The 18,455-nt window shown below is 48.1% G+C and overlaps 5 protein-coding genes across 5 annotated transcripts; 2 read left to right on the top strand and 3 right to left on the bottom strand.

Moving 5' to 3' along the window:
• Positions 1-123: 123 nt before the first annotated feature.
• K441DRAFT_602612 (Sec34-domain-containing protein) lies at positions 124-3,021 on the top strand (the record flags this gene model as incomplete). The annotated part of the gene is made up of 5 exons (XM_067645272.1): positions 124-272; positions 333-616; positions 704-1,043; positions 1,095-2,123; positions 2,179-3,021. The coding sequence occupies exons 1-5, from the start codon at positions 171-173 to the stop codon at positions 3,019-3,021; spliced, it is 2,598 nt and encodes an 865-aa protein (XP_067508889.1). The 5' UTR covers positions 124-170.
• A 543-nt stretch (positions 3,022-3,564) lies between these two features.
• On the bottom strand, positions 3,565-5,150 carry K441DRAFT_684326 (serine hydroxymethyltransferase; the record flags this gene model as incomplete). Its single annotated transcript, XM_067651767.1, has 4 exons — positions 3,565-4,528; positions 4,586-4,950; positions 5,008-5,058; positions 5,115-5,150. 4 exons carry the CDS (start codon positions 5,148-5,150, stop codon positions 3,565-3,567), a joined length of 1,416 nt encoding a protein of 471 aa, XP_067508890.1.
• Positions 5,151-5,598: 448 nt separating this feature from the next.
• K441DRAFT_652876 (uncharacterized protein) lies at positions 5,599-6,431 on the bottom strand. Its single transcript, XM_067647436.1, has 2 exons — positions 5,963-6,431; positions 5,599-5,898 (listed from the first exon to the last, which is right to left on the bottom strand). The coding sequence occupies exons 1-2, from the start codon at positions 6,345-6,347 to the stop codon at positions 5,726-5,728; spliced, it is 558 nt and encodes a 185-aa protein (XP_067508891.1). The 5' UTR covers positions 6,348-6,431; the 3' UTR covers positions 5,599-5,725.
• A 1,067-nt stretch (positions 6,432-7,498) lies between these two features.
• Positions 7,499-10,156, top strand: K441DRAFT_627694 (uncharacterized protein). Its single transcript, XM_067646174.1, has 2 exons — positions 7,499-8,861; positions 8,930-10,156. The coding sequence occupies exons 1-2, from the start codon at positions 7,921-7,923 to the stop codon at positions 9,957-9,959; spliced, it is 1,971 nt and encodes a 656-aa protein (XP_067508892.1). The 5' UTR covers positions 7,499-7,920; the 3' UTR covers positions 9,960-10,156.
• A 1,519-nt stretch (positions 10,157-11,675) lies between these two features.
• On the bottom strand, positions 11,676-12,931 carry K441DRAFT_538785 (AAA-domain-containing protein; the record flags this gene model as incomplete). Its single annotated transcript, XM_067642537.1, has 3 exons — positions 11,676-11,897; positions 11,983-12,439; positions 12,558-12,931. The coding sequence occupies 3 exons, from the start codon at positions 12,929-12,931 to the stop codon at positions 11,676-11,678; spliced, it is 1,053 nt and encodes a 350-aa protein (XP_067508893.1).
• Positions 12,932-18,455: the final 5,524 nt, after the last annotated feature.

The following is an 18,455-nucleotide window of genomic DNA, read 5'->3' on the forward strand; positions in this document are numbered from 1 at the left end:
AGTCTAGAACGTCACGATCTGGGGTAAAAGGGTTGCGCCTTTGTCACTTCCCGCCCACCGTGCTTTTTGAGAACCCCACAATTCCGATGAACGCGACCCTTCGGCGCTGAGTTGACATCTAAGCAAGGGACTACGACTAAACCCCCCGTATCCCCCTCAACTACTCCAACATGTATGAAGATTCGTGGTACAATGCCTTCGTCCCGAGGCCGCACCATCAGCCCGACAGGTCCAAACACCGCCGACGGGAATCGCTGCTCAAACAACCCAACGTAAGCCATATCTAAGCTCTCATGGGTACGTCTGATGATATTGATACATTTTCTCTGTAGGAGGGAAGTCAGGCTGACGTCGAGCGCGTAGGAGGCATTGCAGGCATTGCAGAAAATATAGAAGATGTTGACAAGAGCAATGGCCCTCCGAAAGCTACCGTTGCTCGCAGGGCTAAGTCCTATGGTGATTTCTACGATGTCGTGAGGGCACATTTGAGGAAGGAGAGAGGTTTGGAAAAGGAGAGGAGGAGATCCAGAGAGAACATCAAGACCGAGTTGGACTTCGGCGAGTGGTATAGTGGAGTGAGTGAGGAGCTGTTGGATGCTAGCCATGAGGAATACCAGTACGTGTCGCTCGGTTGATGGGGGAGTATCGAGGATGGTTATAATTTCGAGAATTATTTTCCATACTTATTGATTCTTTTCTATAGGCTCTACCGCGACCAGCTGCATTTGACCCGAACTCATCTAGACTCACTAGTTTCTGATACAACTTCCACCCTAGATATCCTTTCCTCACTCTCCGAGGCATTCAAAGCAGTCGAGGCTCAAACTACAGCTTTCCGGACACAGTGCGAGGCATTAGTAGCAGACCAGAAGCGCATCACGAAAGTTGCAGACGATATGGAAGAGAATCTGCGCTATTATCTTTACCTCGAACCAATTACGAAGAGATTAAATGCTCCTGGAGCCGGCAATATTGTCCGTGGAAAGGAGTTTACAGAGATGCTCTCGAACTTGGATAACTGTCTGGACTACATGCAAGGCCATGTATGCCATCCCCTCCAATCTGTGCTTTGCGTAGCTCACATTTATATATAGCCAAACCACCGCGAATCAGCTACCTATCGGTCCCGCTATCGCCTCCTTCTCACTCGGGCTCTAACTCTAATTCGCGTACATTTCACCAATTCCCTGCGCGAAATCGCCGCAGACGTCTCTAAACGCATTGCTGACCGCCAGCTCAACGACACCACCATGTCTGCGTTGCTCTATGCCAAATTCCGCGTCGGTGCTCCAGAGCTCAAACGCATTGGCCTAGAAATACAGAAAAGAGCTGTGTTGCCCGCAGGTGCTGAGCCTGGAGCAGAAGCCGAATACCAAAGTCTGATGAACGAGCTCTATCAGAGCTACTCCACCACGCGCGGGCGACTCATTCTACCCATTGTGACGAAGAAAATTGGTGAGATTGCCCAGGCTCCCAGTAGTTCTAAGGATCTTGTAGCATTTGCACGGAGCAGCATCAGCTACATCCGTGGCATTTGCTTCGACGAATATGACCTCTGGGCGGAGTGGTTTGATGGCGAAGGTGGCCTTTATGACTTCCTAGAAGCCATATGTGAACCCCTGTATGATCACCTTCGGCCGCGGACGATTCATGAGACGCAAATTCTGAAGCTTTGCGAGCTTTGCACGTTGATTCAGACGCGGTATATGGAGGAAGAGGAAGAGGAAGAAGATGCTGAGCCCATCGAAACGAACAGGCTTGATTTTACTGCACTCATCCATCCCGCACTGGAGGATGCCCAAACGAGACTTGTTTTCTTAGCACTAGCGGTCCTCAGAGATGATATCGAGCATTACAAACCGAAGCCCGAGGATCTGGATTATCCTGCTAAGGGTAAGCAGGCCTCATTGTCTGGAACGAAAAGCAACCAGCCTGCTCTTTCAGGAAGGAAAGCATCTAGTAATGTACCCCAAACTCCTATGCCAAAGACACCGACGGTTGTGGAAGAGGAAGATGGACCGGACTCGAGGTGGAACTTTAGCGCAGAGGCTGCATTCAAAGACTGGTATCCCACCCTCCGCAAAGCCATCTGGCTCCTCAGCAAGATCTACCGCCTAGTCCACGTACAGACTTACCCCAAACCCCCTTTTTCAAACCACCTTACTAACCACACCCCAGTCCTCCGTCTTCGACGACCTCGCCCACCGCATCGTGCACAGCACCACCGTCTCCCTCGTCTCCGCCTCCACCCTCATCTCCACGCGCGCCTCGCCCACCGACGCCGCCCTCTTCCTGATCAAGCACCTGCTCCTCCTGAAGCAGCAAATCGTCGCCTTCGACATCGAATTCGTCACCCCGGAAACCGACATCAGCTTCGACCTCTCCGCCGTCACCAACACGTTCTGGGAGCTGCGCGCGCGCGGCGGCCTCTTCAACCCACGCAACCTCGTCCGCCTCGTCGGCGGCGGCCTCGTGCCCCGCGTCGTAGAGAACATGCTCGACGCAAAGGCCGAGCTCGACGCCCGCCTGCGCGCCGCCATCACCGACTACACGCACGCCGCCGCGGCCCGCATGACGGCGCCGCTGGCAGCCCCCGCGGGAAAGAGCGCCAAGGACGCTGATGCGGCGGCGGCGGAGGCGGTGCGCGCGAATGTGGAGCGCGACGTCCCGCTCGTGCGGCAGAAGCTGGAGGGGTATCTCGACGATGCGCGCACGCGGGAGACGCTGGTGGCGGCGGTGATGGAGCAGGTGGGCGCGGTGTATGAGGAGTGGTGGGAGGCCCGGGGCGCGGGGGCCGGGGCGAATGGCGCGAGGTCCGGGAAGGGGAAGGGGCGTGAGGACGCGACGTGGGATCCAGAGGCTTTTGTGGAGTGGTGCACGGTGGTGTTTAAGGTTGGCAGGATGGGGTTGGGCATCATGACGGGCGAGCCGGATGAGATAGGGGAGGAGGGGGAGGAGGGGAGTGGGAGTGAGAGTGGGAGTGAGGAAGGGACCAGGTATGGGAGGAGTGGGAGCACTTGAGTTGAGGATAGGATAGGGTTGGGGATAGGGGATTGAGCTGGGAGGTGGTATTGATAGGGGAAGTGGTTGGCTGTGGATTAATTGGTCGCTGATTCATGGATAAGGAGGGCAGTGGGCATAGCGAGATAGGCGTCCTATTTCACTCCAAAATGTTTCGGCACAACATGGTCCGACTCGCATCGCGGAAACCTGTTCTAGATTTTCCTGTAGTAATACTACTTGATACTGTTCCACATAAGGTGGGGCTCGCCTGGTCGCTGGTTAAGCAGCAACATATACAAAATCTAGCTGTGACACATGACACATGCTAGTAAACAAATTCAGAATGCAGTGTGCGTTGAGCAGCGTGGCCAGCTGCTTCTGGAGTCCCCTCTTTTTTGACTCCAATGACCAACATAAAGAAACAAGCTTGTTGAGAATGCCGACTTTTGTTGAACCGTCGCTACCCCCCCGGGTTGAAGAATCCAAGACGCCATGTGCAAGCCCGTGTTGAAATTAGCACGCTAATTAAAGGAAATTGGTATATGAGAAGGAGGAAACGGTCTAGACGGGAAGAGGGAAGGTGCTCGCCCACTCCGCGATCTCCTTCTTTAGGCTGTTGATCTCGTCGATCTCGCCGGAGGCCACTTTCGCCTTGAAGTCCTTCAGCTTGTTCGCTTCCTTGGGCAGCTTGCTCTGCACATCCTTGCACAGCTTAATGCAGGTGTCGATGTATTTGGCTATCCTCTTGAAATCCTCCTCGCCGAGTCCTCGGCTAGTCATGGCAGGCGCGCCGATGCGGATGCCCATGGGTGTTAGGGCGGACTTGTCGCCTGGGGTGGTGTTCTTGTTGCATGCAATGTTTACTCGTTCGAGGACGGCTTCAACACGGGCGCCGTCGAGGCTCTGTGGCTTTAGATCTAGGAGAACCATGTGGTTGTCTGTGCCGTCCGTCACAAGCTTGTATCCGAGCTCCTTGAAGCTCACTTCGAGCGCCTTAGCGTTCTTGATGACTTGCTCCTGGTATTGTTTGAACTCAGGAGTCTGGGCCTGCTTTAGCGCAACGGCTAATGCAGTGATCGTGTGGTTGTGGGGACCTCCCTGGTGGCCGGGGAAGACGGAGAAATTGATGGGGCCTTCGAGATCGTAGAGGGTCTCCTTGCCAGTCTTGGGGTCGGTCTTCCTGACGCCCTTGCGGAAGAATATCATTGCGCCTCTTGGGCCACGGAGAGATTTGTGGGTAGTGGTAGTGACGATGTCGCAGTAAGGGAAAGGAGAGTTGTTGACGCCAGTAGCGACGAGACCGGAGATGTGTGCCATGTCCATCATGAGGTAGCAGCCAACTTTGTCTGCAATCTCGCGCATACGCTTGTAGTCAATTTCACGGCAGTAAGCGGATGTGCCGGCGACGAGAACTTTAGGACGGTACATGAGGGCATTTTGCTCGAGTTGGTTGTAGTCAATGAGGCCGGTCTCAAGATTGCAGCGATATGGGAATGTTTCGAAGTAGGTAGATACTGCAGAGATCCTGGTTTCCATGGTTAGCATGTCGAATAATTCATCTTATTATGAAGAAAATTCTTACTTCTTTCCTGGGACTTGGTACCCGTGGCTCAAATGGCCACCATGCGGTAGGTCCAAGCCCATCAACCTATCGTGAGGCCTCATGATGGCTTGGTAGGTCTGGAGGTTGGCAGGGCTGCCGCTCAAGGTCTGTACGTTAACCCCCCACTCCTCCGGGTCCAGACCAAAGGTCTTAAGAGCACGCGCTTGGCAGAGGAGTTCAACTGCGTCGATGTTCTCGTTTCCACCATAGTAACGTGCTCCAGGGTAGCCCTCAGAGTACTTATTGGACATGGGTGAACCAAGGGCATCGAACACGGCACGCGAGGTCACATTTTCGGAGGCGATAAGAAGGATGGATTCCCGCTGGCGCTTGATTTCTTTTGCCTATCGAGAGTTAGAATGAAAGGAAATCAAGCGAATGGAACAGGGATGTTTTCATACCATGATCTCAGAAATCTCAGGATCCGTCTCAACTAGAGACTTCTCCATAAGCTGTGGGATGAGTTAGTAAAGGCAGGATCAATTGCGGACACGCTGAATCGACTTACATCCTGGTGGGACTTGGGCAATGCATAGGTAGACATGGTGAGGAGAGTATGCAACAGTGTTTGTAGGGGATTAAGGGGATTTTTAGAAGAGGGAAAGCTCAATAGCAATGGGAAGCTTATATTGGGGGGTGAAAGTCCGAAGGGATTGTCCGAATTTTCTCAGAAGTTTTCAACCCCCCAGATCGTCCAGAATGCCCCGCGCTAGGCTTTTTGCAGGCGGCGAAACGAATTCTTGGCACCGGTGACCACGCTCGGCTTTCGGAGACCCCCATCGGAGACTTTTCCTGGATTCTGCCCCGCCCATAGATATATCTCTTGGCAGTCGCCTTAGCGAACCACATCTCGACAAGGGTATGGTCGACCGCCCTCCTTGCTTGTGGTGGCGACATGCAGCACAGAAACTACTTTTATTACCGTTATGTATCTAATTTGAGTGCTACCATAATCCCGTTCACTCTTCGGTATAATTGGCAGGAATCGCGTAAGGCTATTCATTTGTGTAATTTGATCATATTTGACGAACGAGGCTGGATGCCACAAGGCTGCGGACGGGCACGAGCGAGTGCTAGGCTGAGATGACATGAAGCGGTTACTCCTACATATATACCGTCTCAAAAATGATGCTCTGCATCCTCAACGTCCAAATTCTCTCTAATCCACTGATCAAGATTAATATCGCCCTGCATATTTTGCAACTCTGCCGACTCGAGACCTTCTTGCATCTCTATCGTCTGAACAGAATCCCCTGCTCTATTAACAGCTTCACCACTTCCATGCTCAGCAACTGCCAAAGCAACACCGTTAGCTCTTGCTGTCAGTTCTCCTAGATTGATCATGATCGCACTCACCAGGTGGCTTTAGGCCAATGCCTCCAAAAATGCGAACTTGTCCGTCATTGCGTTGCGCTTCAGCATACATCTCTCTCATCTGTTGGCGCAAAAACGGCGCAGCGCCCTCTCCTCTCGAGGGACGCCTCCACAACTCTACTCCCCCAAAGTCCCCAGGCAATGCGAACATCGCCCCAACGCTGGAAGCTGATATGCGCCTCGAGAGATCAACGATAACGTCGTAACAAACTCGACCAGGTGGCAGGATAAAGCGACGACCACAGAACCACGCCCCTCTCGGTAATTGCTGTGCCAAATTTCGCTCGAAATCCCTCGCGTCATGGATGCGGCAACCTTGATATATTAGCCGACAAACTTGGTAACGAACCAAACCAGTCTGAGACATTTTAAAGCCAAGGGACAAAATTGTGGTGCAAAGTGATACCCACCAGGAGAAAGCGGCTATCCTTATATGCTTATTAGATCCCTCAACAGAAGATGGATGCCATTGTACCAGCTCTCGCGAGGTGGACATGGCCGGAGAGTTGACGTTCAAAGCCTGACTTGTGCATGTGACAGTGCGACAGAGCGACAGTGCGACAGTGCGACAGCGCGACAGTGCGTGGTGGAGGCTGGTTGCAACAAGTGCGCTATCCCTTTGTGACAACGAATTCTTGCACTTTCCGTATATGCACGTCTCATAAGCCTATCTAGAGGCTCTATACCGTATATCTCTAATCAGTGCGGTTGAGCTCCATATAAAAATGAATGCGGAGCGCTAACAAAAATCCGAACCTTGTACCAGACCTTACGAAGGTTCCGCCTACTATGGTATCAGGGGAAAATATTGTTAGTGCGGCGTTAAGTGGGGTCACGGGGGCTAGCTAGTTCTGGGAGTTAAAAACGTAGACCTACACGCAACTCTTGCAGTCCGCTCCTAAATAAACTCCGCTCGCCACCTAGTTTGGTTTTTTACTATGTTATAGAGTTAGCGTAGTTAACCCCGGATTAGCCGGACTAACAATATTTTCCCCTGATACATAATAATTGGTAATGCGGGAAAATTTTCGGAGGTCTGGCCCGAGATAGAACTTGCGCCGGCACAAGCGTCGGCCTGTCGCACCGTCGCACTGTCGCACTGTCGCACTGTCGGGCACTTAGTCGAAGAAAAACACCGCTTAGATGATATACAAGTGAGATGGCAGAATCCAACAGATGGGGATTAAATTGTTAGGGAGGCACACTATGCTTGGTCACTTAACTACCCGATGATCGATTAAGGCTATGAGAAATATTTTTAGCAGACCTACAAAGATTAGCAATCGATTCTCTGCAACCTACAATCAAGGCAAGAGTCTAAAACCACCGCTTATCAGCTTCTTCAAACCAGCAGCATATTCCCTCGTCTTAAATCTTCGTCTTAAACCCTCCCCTATGTCTGAGCCATTACAGAAAAGGCGTCGACTTCAGTACGAAAAATGCAAATATTGCCGCCGGGATAAAAAGAAGGTTATTATAGTCTCAAATGTTTAAGAAATGGTTCCTAATCTTTTACAGTGCCAGCCATTTCCCCGAGAATGGCCAGGTCAGAAGTGCAAAAGATGTGATGAGGGAGGCCTGCTTTGCTCGGCAAACGAGACCTCAAAGAGCTATGCGCAAATGACAAGCAGAACAAACATGGCAGTCCAAACTCAAGAAATGCATAATAATGCAATGCTTAGCAGCATTACAGACCGGTAAGATTTCCTTAACCACGTTCAGTCGGAAAATCAGTTAAATTCTCTAGTACATATAAAGTTAACTGTGCTCATAGGCTTCAAGGCCATGTTGAATATGCTCCATCTGTTGCATCTCACCCGACACCAAACTCTCCTCTATACGAGCAGATAGGGCTGTCCTTCGGACCCTCCATTCACCCTGCTGGGCATGAAGTTTCCCAGCAATCCAGGCCGGTCCGGACCCCAATCCAGACACCTAGGATGGATGAGTCATGCTCAGATCTTCAGATTGGCAACTCTGCTTCTATGTTTTATCCCCCAGACAGGCAATCTTCGATCTCTGATTCTGGCATCCCTGATCTCGGTGCTATTATCGCTGCTCGGGACGGCTGGACAGTATTCCGATGCACGCCTGCCATTCCATCAAGCTCCTGCCCTCTCACCGCAAGATTGAATATAGAGCGTCTGGAGCTAAGTCTCAGAAATCACGAGGGCTGGAGTAACTGGAGACCATCATGGGACGAATCTGACTTCCAACAAGGAGAGCAAGTAACCGTGATGCAACTCCGCGAAGCCACTCGCGACAAGCTCCTCGCCATCACACAGAGTATCCTCCACAAAGCTCTCGATATCCACAAAGCTCTCGATATCTATAAAGACGGCACGAGCGGAAGCTCCAGCGTATCAAACTTCATCCTTCTTCCACCCGCGCGCGTCCTCGAATATTTCCTTCGCACATATGCTAACTCTTTTGAACGGTACTATCCCATGACTGACCGTGGGATCCTTGATCCAAACGAGTTAATGCAATCTTTTAATGACGAAGCCTCTAGCTTATTAATTTTAATGATGATTGCCCAAGGTGCTACGGTCATCCCATCGGTCGAAGCCCGATGGTTGACAGGAGGGTTGACCGAGGTGTGCCGAATCTCGCTTTCCCACTTCATCGAGAGGAACATTACTATGGCTGGTGATCCGATAGTCCTTCGCGCAGCACTGCTCTTAACCGTTCAGATGGCCTGGAGTGGCGAAAAATGGCAGATGGACTTCGCGATGGGCCAGCAGGGTATGTATTTTGTCATGTTGAGGCACTCGGGGGTACTTGAGCCACGGCAAGTAACTACGCCTCACGTGAATGGGAATGTGACGCCAGAGACGATGTGGAGTAACTGGATAGAGAGCAAAAGAGTCGAAGTCGGTAGGTCCCGAAGATCCCGATGTTCGGGCGGTCATTGTGTCACGTGAGCCATGCTTACTAACATGATTCCAGGCTGATTTATGCGTGGGTGATGATTGATCAGGATCTGTCCTTATTCCACGATACAGCGCCCCTATTCTCTGTGACAGAATTTGGGGCTCCCATGCCAGACGCGGATCGATTGTGGCAGGCAAAAATGGCTTCGGAACGGTCAGAGACTCGGCTCTCCGATGGCTATCCTTCAGTTGGATCTGGTGCACAGCTTTTGTCTTTAAGAGAACTTTTCCGCCATTTCCTTGATAATGAGATTATCGCTCAGGATATTCATCTTACGCCAATGCGTCTGCGGCTCCTACTTCATCCTCTGCAGGCTTTGGTATGCCGGTACTGCCGACTCTTAAGCTGCTTCTCAGATAACATGGCCTCAAGACAGAGATCAAGACACGTCAACGCGGCACCGACCCGTTTTCGCCTTGAGGAGGTACAGGGGTTGTTGCAGCGGTGGTATGATCTGGCCGAAGGGTACAAGTCAAGTCCTATGTGCCCAATGATGCAGGCCAATCTTGTCATGTTCCATCTCATCAGTCTGAACGTCGTGACCAACTTCCCTGATATTGAGCGACTTGCTCGACGAGAGGGTTTTGATGGCAGGTATAAGCAGTCGTTATGGATACACGAGAGGTTCATCTTGGACGTCGAGAAGGCTATCTTCCACGCTGGACAGATCCTCAGACTCGTTAGGACCATGCGCAGGGGGGTTCGCCCACCTTGGTGGCCGGGTGCGATTTATCGGGTTGCTCTCATCCTCTGGACGGATTCGTTGACGCACAATGAGGAACTGAGTCCGAATCAGCAGAACGCAAACCCGGCCTCGAATGTTACCTTTGCGGTGGATGGCTTGCCTGCGGACCACCCCTTAATCATAAGGTATCTGACGGAGCGGGAAGGCATTCCGACGTTGACGAGGAGGGACAGATCGTCCTTCACCTTGGATCATGCCTTCACTGTTCTTTCGCATTGTATCGACGTGATCGATGAGGGTGTTGCGACAAGGTTCTCTGACGGGATCCGCGGTAAACTTGAGAAGCTGGCAAGGGGCTGAACGCCGGTATCCGTCTAATTCCCTCATGTAACCGAACAGCACCGCCGCTATGCTGCCTCATGCACAGTCTCTACCTGATTTCCACTAGATTCCTACCAGCTACGTTCGTTCTGCACAGCGTATCTATTCGTAAGCTCACTTCCTCACTTCTTGTTGTACTTAAAAACCTAGATAGTTCTCAATTTGGTCCTAAAGGGATTACGTGATCTAATTTACTTGCAACTGCGCTGTTATCTCAGTGAGCGACTCAGACGGCAACCAAGACGTAAATCTCGCTAGTACTTAACCCCTGCTAGCGTTCTACAACCCCTGTATTTAGGATTACTATCTCGGTTGCCGTCTAAGGGTCTTGGGTGCAAAAATATAAGAGGATCGACTCGTTAATAGAACACGACACTACTAAAGAGCAATATATCTCTTTTAGCTAACTGATTAGCCGCTTTAAAAGGTAATCGATTATATTTTAAGGGTCGCTTTATTTATCTATACTTATTTATGTATTTTAGCTAACATAAAGTTCTAAAATTACAAGTCGAAATTTCTTAACGCGTCTTGCTGGGTCGACTCCGCGAATCCCCCCACCCTCTTTAAACTCCCCCCTCCCCCAAGACCCAGTTATGTATTGTCCGAATAAAACGCATACCGACCCTAACTACCCCACAGTTCCGGAGCCACGTTGGATGGTCCCGAACCCCAAAATGTCAAGCACTAGATGGTTTGATAGAGCTTTGAGCAAAGCTTCGATAGAGCTTCAAGCAGATTATAAGACTTCCTAGTATATTAGTGCTGCGTTAGCTGGGGACGCGTAACTCGTAAGGAAGTAGTATTCCCATTAAAAAAGTAATCGATTATAGAGGAAACTGGTCTAACTCGACTTATTAGCTTATTAGGTTAAATAGGTATTATTAGGGGAGAGTGTCTCTTATATAAAGTTGCGAAAATTAAAGTTAAGCGTTCCGCACTAAAGGCCCTTAGATGGCAGGGTAGACCTAAGGTCGGTAAATAGCTGGCGTTTTCTTAGACGGAGACTAGTCGGCTCAGAAATCTTTCGGTGACAGCAGCAATCGCACTGCACTAGCAGGGAGGATGGCCGACCAGCACTGGCCACACCCTTGCGTGAGAGGCGTCAAAATCGGGTTGGGGCGTGTGTGGTTGCCACTAATAGCATGATATCAGGCGGTGCGGTGGGCGCCAAAGAGGTTCGAGCACAGCCTCTCGCCACGATTAGACAGAAGCGAGGTTTTGTCCTTATTTGACCATTGAATTCAAGGACGAAGAGACCCTCGCCACGACCCGCCACCAGGCCGCGGTCGCCTCAGCCATGGCTCTGTACAATCGTTATCGTTTGAAAAGCTCCAAATGAGTGGGGGAAAATGTTTAGAAAAGGATATGAACTAGATGCGCCACTACGGCATCACATTCACTAGGTCGACTCGGGACTTGTTGTGCACCGTGCCGAAGACTTTGAAACTTGGACCGGCTGCAGTTACTTATCTCGAGGAATTGTGCATGGCACTTTGGATTTCTTGACATTGTAGAAGGGTGAATGCTTCGGCGTGAAAGGTGCCTTGCCAAAGACCTTAACGCCTCCTTATGAACACACATCATTACGACTACATACATATCGGTCCCTCATTCTCTCCATGTTCACCCCTCCTGTCCTTCCAACCCCTGACACCATCGCTTTAACAAATAGCCCTTCTCCCATCTCTCCGCCTACGCCCCCTCACTCCCAAACTTCTCCGTCCACTCAACACACTTATCAACATCCTCCTGTGCGACCGACGGTTTCGCCTTCTCCAACACAGCATACAAGTCTTCAACCAACACATCCGGTTCCTTGAGCATGCGTCTTGGTACATCGCGCCAGGACATTGCTGTTGCGCCTTCGTTGTCTGGGGAGCATGGAGTGAGGTATTTTTTGCCGTCGACTTCGATCTGTGAGGTGGGTTTTGTTAGTTTAGTCGGTTGGGGTGGTAGGGCGAGAGGAGAGGGGAGAGGGGAATGCTGCTGTCAGACTCACCTGTTTATAATGCGTAGCAGCCTTAATCTTCCTAACAGGCACCATCAACGCCTCCTGCACAACGCCCGCCAAATCACTCCCTGAAAACCCTTCTGTCTTCCGTCCCAAAACCTCTAGGTCCTTCTTTCCCAGTCCCTTCAAACCCGCTTTCCCCGCCGCCCGCTTGAACAACTGTCTCCTAGCCTTGTCATCCGGCAACGGAATATGTATCTTGCTCTGAAAGCGCCTTCGGATAGCGGGATCGAGCGTCCAGGGGAGATTCGTAGCGCCGAGGACGAGGACACCGGTGTTGTTGTTACCAACGCCGTCCATTTGGACGAGCAGCTCGGTTTTGAGGCCGGAGAGGTGCGGGGTGGATGTGTCGGAAGAGCGCGAACTGCAGAGGGAGTCGATCTCGTCGATAAAGATTATGGAGGGTTTTTTCTCGCGGGCGAGTTGGAAGAGGAGTTTGATTAAGCTTGGAGATTTCTCAGTCAGCTAGTCGTTACGAGAATTGAAGAATATGTTCCGGTGAGGGGTTGGTGGATTGGTAGGGAGGGGATGATGAAAAGGGGGAGATGGAGGAGACGACTCACCGCTCACTATCCCCCGTCCACTTGGACGTAACGTCACTACTCGAAATACTGAACAGCGTCGAATCCACTTCGGTCGCAATCGCCTTCGCCAGAAAACTCTTCCCCGTCCCAGGCGGTCCATACAACAACATCCCGCTTTTCGCCTTCCTCTCCCCAGTAAACAGCTGCGGAAACTTAATCGGCAAGATAACGGCTTCTTGTAGATCTTCCTTGGCTGCTTCAAGGCCCGCGACGTCTTCCCATTTTACATTTGGTTTTTCGGTGACGATGGCGGCTATTAGCGAATCTTTGAGTTGCTTGTCATCGCCTTGGCGCCCGCTTTCGGTGTTTGTGACTGAGTTGTCTGGGTTAGGTTTTCGGTTGTTCAGGCTCATGCTGTTCATTTGGTCTGTTAGATCGTCGTCAAGCTCGATCTTGACGAATTGAAGTTCGTGACGCCCAGGACAAGATCGTCCCCGAAGTTGGCAGGATTTACACATGTCGAATTCGCCATTTTCGCATGTGGAGCAGGAATGTGCGACGTCGATGATTGTACTGCAACATAGGCTGCATATGAGTGGTGTATTGATCCTCCGAGACGTAGCACGTGGTGTTCGCTCAGATGTAGTCTGTGGTTGTGCAGCAGCCGAGAGTGCGTACGCCGGAGGTGGATCACTCGGAAGTCCTTCGTCGGGCTCCAGATCAATCAGATTGTCAACTATCTTGCTCTCACTTCTTGTCATTTGCTTCTCCTTCTGTTCGTCAAAGTCCATCAGCATTTTGTAGGCACACACAAATTCAGATAGGTTAAGCCGACCATCCTCGTTACTGTCAGCTTGGTCCCAGATCTTGGCTAACCGATCCAAGGTCAGGCCTTCTCCGAGGATTTCGAAAATTTTCACGGCTGTTTCTCCAGCTATGTAGCCTGCGCCTTCAAAAGGCTCTGAGTCGTGAAAGGTCTTTTCTAGGAGGGCTCTGTGTTCCGGTTCGACGTTGGACCAGTCGGGTTCGTCGGCTTTCTCTGTGGAGGGGTTTTTAGGTTTCTTAAAGGGATTCCCGGGTTTGGATGTACTGGCAGCAGAAGTGGGTCTGGATGCTGGGGAACTTGGTCGAATTGAGGGAGACGCTGGTTTCAGGGATGACGCAGGCTTTTGCTGCCGAGGCGGAGGCGGTGTTGGAGGCTTCAGCCCTGGCTTCTTGCTCGATGCTGCCGAAGGAGGAGGCGTATCAACCGGAACAGCTGCCTTATGAGACGCAGGCATCATCCCCTCCAGAACCTCTCGCACAACTAGATCCGTCAAATGCCCATTTGGCCAGATATTCCACGAATAACTCAACTTCGTACTCAGCCAATGTTCACTCTCGAATTCTGCGAAAAAGAACCGCGAATCCCAAGGACAGAGTACGGTAGCTTTCCCCAAAACCAGGCCCTGCGAGCTGTAGGAGTTAATGCTATCGACTAGTATCTCAGGTATGTCATACCACGTCATCGAGCCGTCCCAGCACTGGATCAGGAACGTGTCTCCAGCGCCGAAGAAGACGTATTTGATATCTGATTGTTGGGGTGACGACCAGTTTTGCGTTTGCATGTACGGCCGAGCAGTTTCATGGAACTTTTCGGGAAAAGTGCCTATCATAGACAATCGAACTGTACGATCGCTGTATCGGATGAACCAGCCTCCGCCGCTAGAGAAGCTGATATGGTCAACGGTTCGCGCACCGAAGCCATAGCCATAGGGGCCAACGGTACTCGTGTTGAGGTCCGCGAGCAAATTGGGGTTTTCTGAGCGGTATGCTGCGTTCATTAAGTACTAGGATCTAGATCTGAAGGAAGGGCATAGTACATAATTTGGCACCATATTCTGAGATATATGGGCCAGCCCCGACTTCGTGAACCGAGATATAACAAAGGTTATTGGGGCTGATAGCAGCAAAATCAATATTCGCTCCATTCACTGTCTCCTCGTCGAAAAGCTCTTGAAACGAATCAGGCAGGTTTTTACTGCATTGGATTAGTTCTTAGTTTTAACGTTGAAGTTTCTGACGTACTGGCACGTCCACGCATGATTCCCTATAGCCCAAGACTCGTATGTGGGACCGAATATAAAGAACACCATCACGAAGCGAGCATTTGATCGATGAGGAGCGAGAAAATGAAGCTTCACGCGGCCATCTCTCTTAAGACCTACTGTGTAGTTACCCCTGGGGCAGTCCCTGCCAAGATGCGGCTGAAGTGCCTCAATATTGCTGGTTTCTCGAAGGAGCTGTGCGGCTGGTGTTTGTGTCGCTCGGCGCTTTAGATATTCTTTTTCCTGGAAGCCTGTGGACTTTCATTGGTAGACAACGCGAACCTCCGGACTTTAGATTTGCAGTGTAAACAAGCTGCATTATTGCCATGGCGCCATACTAGACTCCGTAGGAATGTGTCGACCTGAATCGAAATCCCTTACCACCATCGTACCAGTGATGGCAATAACTATATAACCATAATCAGCCCCATGATTTCGATTATTATATAATCAAAGAAAGTGATTCTGATTTGGTTATGTAGTTATATTGATTACGTCTTTTAGGCACGGGCCTCCACGTGATGTTATCTACACGTGAGTTATCACGTGTAGATAACACACCCGCCCCAGAGCTTTGCCAGAGCTCCCCTTAANGCTCTACCTCTCCCTCTTTTTATTTCCGCTATTTCCGCAGTTGATTATATAGTTATATCTACGTAACATAATCAGCAGGTGCGATTATGATTAGGTTGGTTATGTTCCTATATAATACAACATAATCGTAACTAACTAACTGATTATTGCCATCACTGCATCGTACTACTGCCTGAAGACCTAGATCGTCTATACGAACTATGTCTTAGTTGTCTCTCAACTTATAACTAAATGTCTCATCGAATGTCTCATTACTTATTTCTATTACCTATTTTGACTCAGTTGTCTAGACCTACCTAATGTATATAAAGAGCTTCTAGAGCCCTCTTTAATAGACAGAGTTCTCATTCCTGATCGTCCGTTCAACAGAATGGAACGGTTTTAGGACCCTCACCAGGTGGATCATAACCTGCCTAATGTCCTCCAGCACTGATACTCCGAATAGTACCACGTCTAATAGAGGTTTAGGAAAGTAGTCTACAAAGACGCTTGCATTAGCGATGTTCCTTAATTAATATTAGGTGTTTATTTTCCTATTTAGGCTCTAAGACTGCTATCACTAGTAACTTAGCTTTAATGCTCTTGTTGGAACATGAGGTCATAGAGCTAAAACTCTGTGTATTGCTTATTTTCTATATAGGTGGTTGAAGAGATTTTAAGGGACTTCGACCGGCGGTCGAAGTTGTCTGATTGGTCAGATTCCTGCCAAGAGATTCCTCCACAAGTCTCATTACGTGATATCGTTGCAGGCTTATTTTCCAACACCCTCCCCTAAGCTTAGTTAACGATATCGCTATATACACTATATATAGGGGTATAGGGTTGCTTAATAAGGGTTACTAAAGCTCCTTTAAGGTAGAATAAGTGTCTAATAATGTTACGGCTTATATAAATGCCTCTAAACCAAAGCTTATAGAATACTATATTACAAATATACTAAGCTAAAGAGAAGGGAAAAAGGGGTCGCTAGGACCGATATAAATAAATATATAAGGCAAGCCGCTAAGGCGCTAGCTCCAGGCGAGCTAATTATAGGTCAGCAGAATATGGCAGAATTTGGCAGGTAATATGCAATAGCGCCATTACATTAACCCCCTCTTTAAAAGAAAGCCTACCCTTAGGCTTAGTTAGAAATAGGGTAGTACTAGGCTTATAAATGTAAGATTATAAAATATAAGATAAGGAGAAGAAAAGGGGATATAAGTGCGTCTAGACTAAGTATAAAAAGGTAATTATAGGTTAAGTAGAAGTATTAGGCTAGGAAGAGTAGCCGCTAAAAGTTTTAGTAAGGATCTAACTAATTAGGTAACTTTAACCGCCGGTTAAAGTTCCTAGATATCTAAAGTTTTACAGTACTGGCAGAAAATGGTAGAATTTGGTAGAATTTAGTAGGTAGCTATATTAGGGCTTTAGGGCGTTTTTATCCCTATATTCTTCCGTTAACTTATTATCTTTATTATATTAGTATTTTATCTATTTGTCTAGGTACTTTAGGGGTCTAGGTATATTAGGGTATTAGTTATAAAACTCTTTAAGCTTCTAGGGGTAGCTTATAAAGTTTTATATAGGGTATTAGGTTAGGTCTAAATTATAGCCCTTCTATTAGATATAGTATTTTAGCGTTCCCCATACTATTTTATAGGCTAGTATTTTATTAACTTCCTATTTATTATTACCGTTTACTTAAACTAATAGGGGAGGCTCGTTCTTTTATCTAGGTAATAGGTTATTTATAGCTTTCCGTAACTTATCTAGTAAAAAAATAGGGTAAACCCTAATTAAATCTAGGAGCTTTACCTTATATAAGTTACCTATCTTTTTAAAAACCTTATATAGTCCTGCTATTTAGTAGTCTAGCTTATAGCTAGGCCGTTTGGTTTTCTAATTCCTTATTATAACCTAGACTATATTACTACATCAGGAATTTTTTTTTTGGCCACGTTGTTGCAAGCAAAAATCGGGGTCTGCAAAACCTGCGTAAGTCACAATTTTGGCAATTTGCGGGCAATTTACAGCAATTTGCTACAAATACACAACCCTAATTTTCGGCCGCAACAACGTGGCTAAAAAAAATTTCCTGATGCATAGAAAGTGTAACCGTAGGGGTAGGCCGGTAGACCTCTCTTATTAAATACAAAATTGCCGTATATTAATAGGCACACTCCTAGTTCTTTAAGCGGCAAGTTAGCAGACTTCTATCATTAAGCATAAAATTGCCGCATATTGCCTGGTATATTGCCCAGTTCCTTAAGCGGTAAATTAGCACACTCTAGTTATTAGGCATAAAACTGCCGCATATTACCTAGCACATCGCCTAGTTCCTTAAGCCGTAAGCTAGTAGACTTCTATTACTAAACGCGAAACTGCTGCATATTACCTAGTATATTACCCAGTTCTTTAAGCGGCAAGCTAGTAAACTTCCACTACTAAGCACGAAGTTGCTATATATTGCTAGGCATATTACCTAATTCTTTAAATTATAAGCTAGCAGGCGTTGCCTATTAGTAAAGTATTCTAATATATTAGCTCGTATATTACCCGGTTCCTGCGTTATAAGCTAGTAGACTTATTATATTAACAGAGCACCATAATATATAGCCTAGCGCATTACTTAGGTCCTTAAATAGCAAGCTAGCAGTTATCGCTTATTACTAGAGCACTATAATATATCCGGTCGCTTATTACCCAGTTCCTTAAATAGTAAGATAGTAAACTTCTCTTATTAATACAAGAATTGCGGCATATTGCCGATATATCGCCTTATTCCACAAAAAATAACCTAATATACCTTTTATTAACCGTAAGAATATAATATATTGCTAAGAAACATTGCTTACTCTATTAAAAAAAACCCCTAGTATATGCCTTTTATTAGCTATAAGACTGCAGTATATTGCCTACTATATTACCCAATTCTTAAAATAATAGCCTAATATACTTCTTTTACTAGACAAGACTTTACGGTAAATTACCTAGTATATTGCTTAATTCTGCGCTAAAATATTAAAAACACCTTACTAGAGTACTTCTACTAGCTGCTCCTTTGAACTTCCCGGCTTATTTATATCTATATTTAATATCTTATCTACAGCGGTCTTTTTAAACTTATACTTATTTAGAATTCTAACCTTAATACGGGAAGCCGTATTATACAAAATATATACTATTATAAGAGGGTTTTCTTGGCTAATTCAGTAGATGCGGTATATAAACTATTCCTATTTACTAAAGGACGGATTAAGCTCTATAAGCATAA

This window comes from Cenococcum geophilum (genome assembly GCF_001692895.1).
Source record: "Cenococcum geophilum 1.58 unplaced genomic scaffold K441scaffold_4, whole genome shotgun sequence".
Classification (NCBI taxonomy): domain Eukaryota; kingdom Fungi; phylum Ascomycota; class Dothideomycetes; order Gloniales; family Gloniaceae; genus Cenococcum; species Cenococcum geophilum.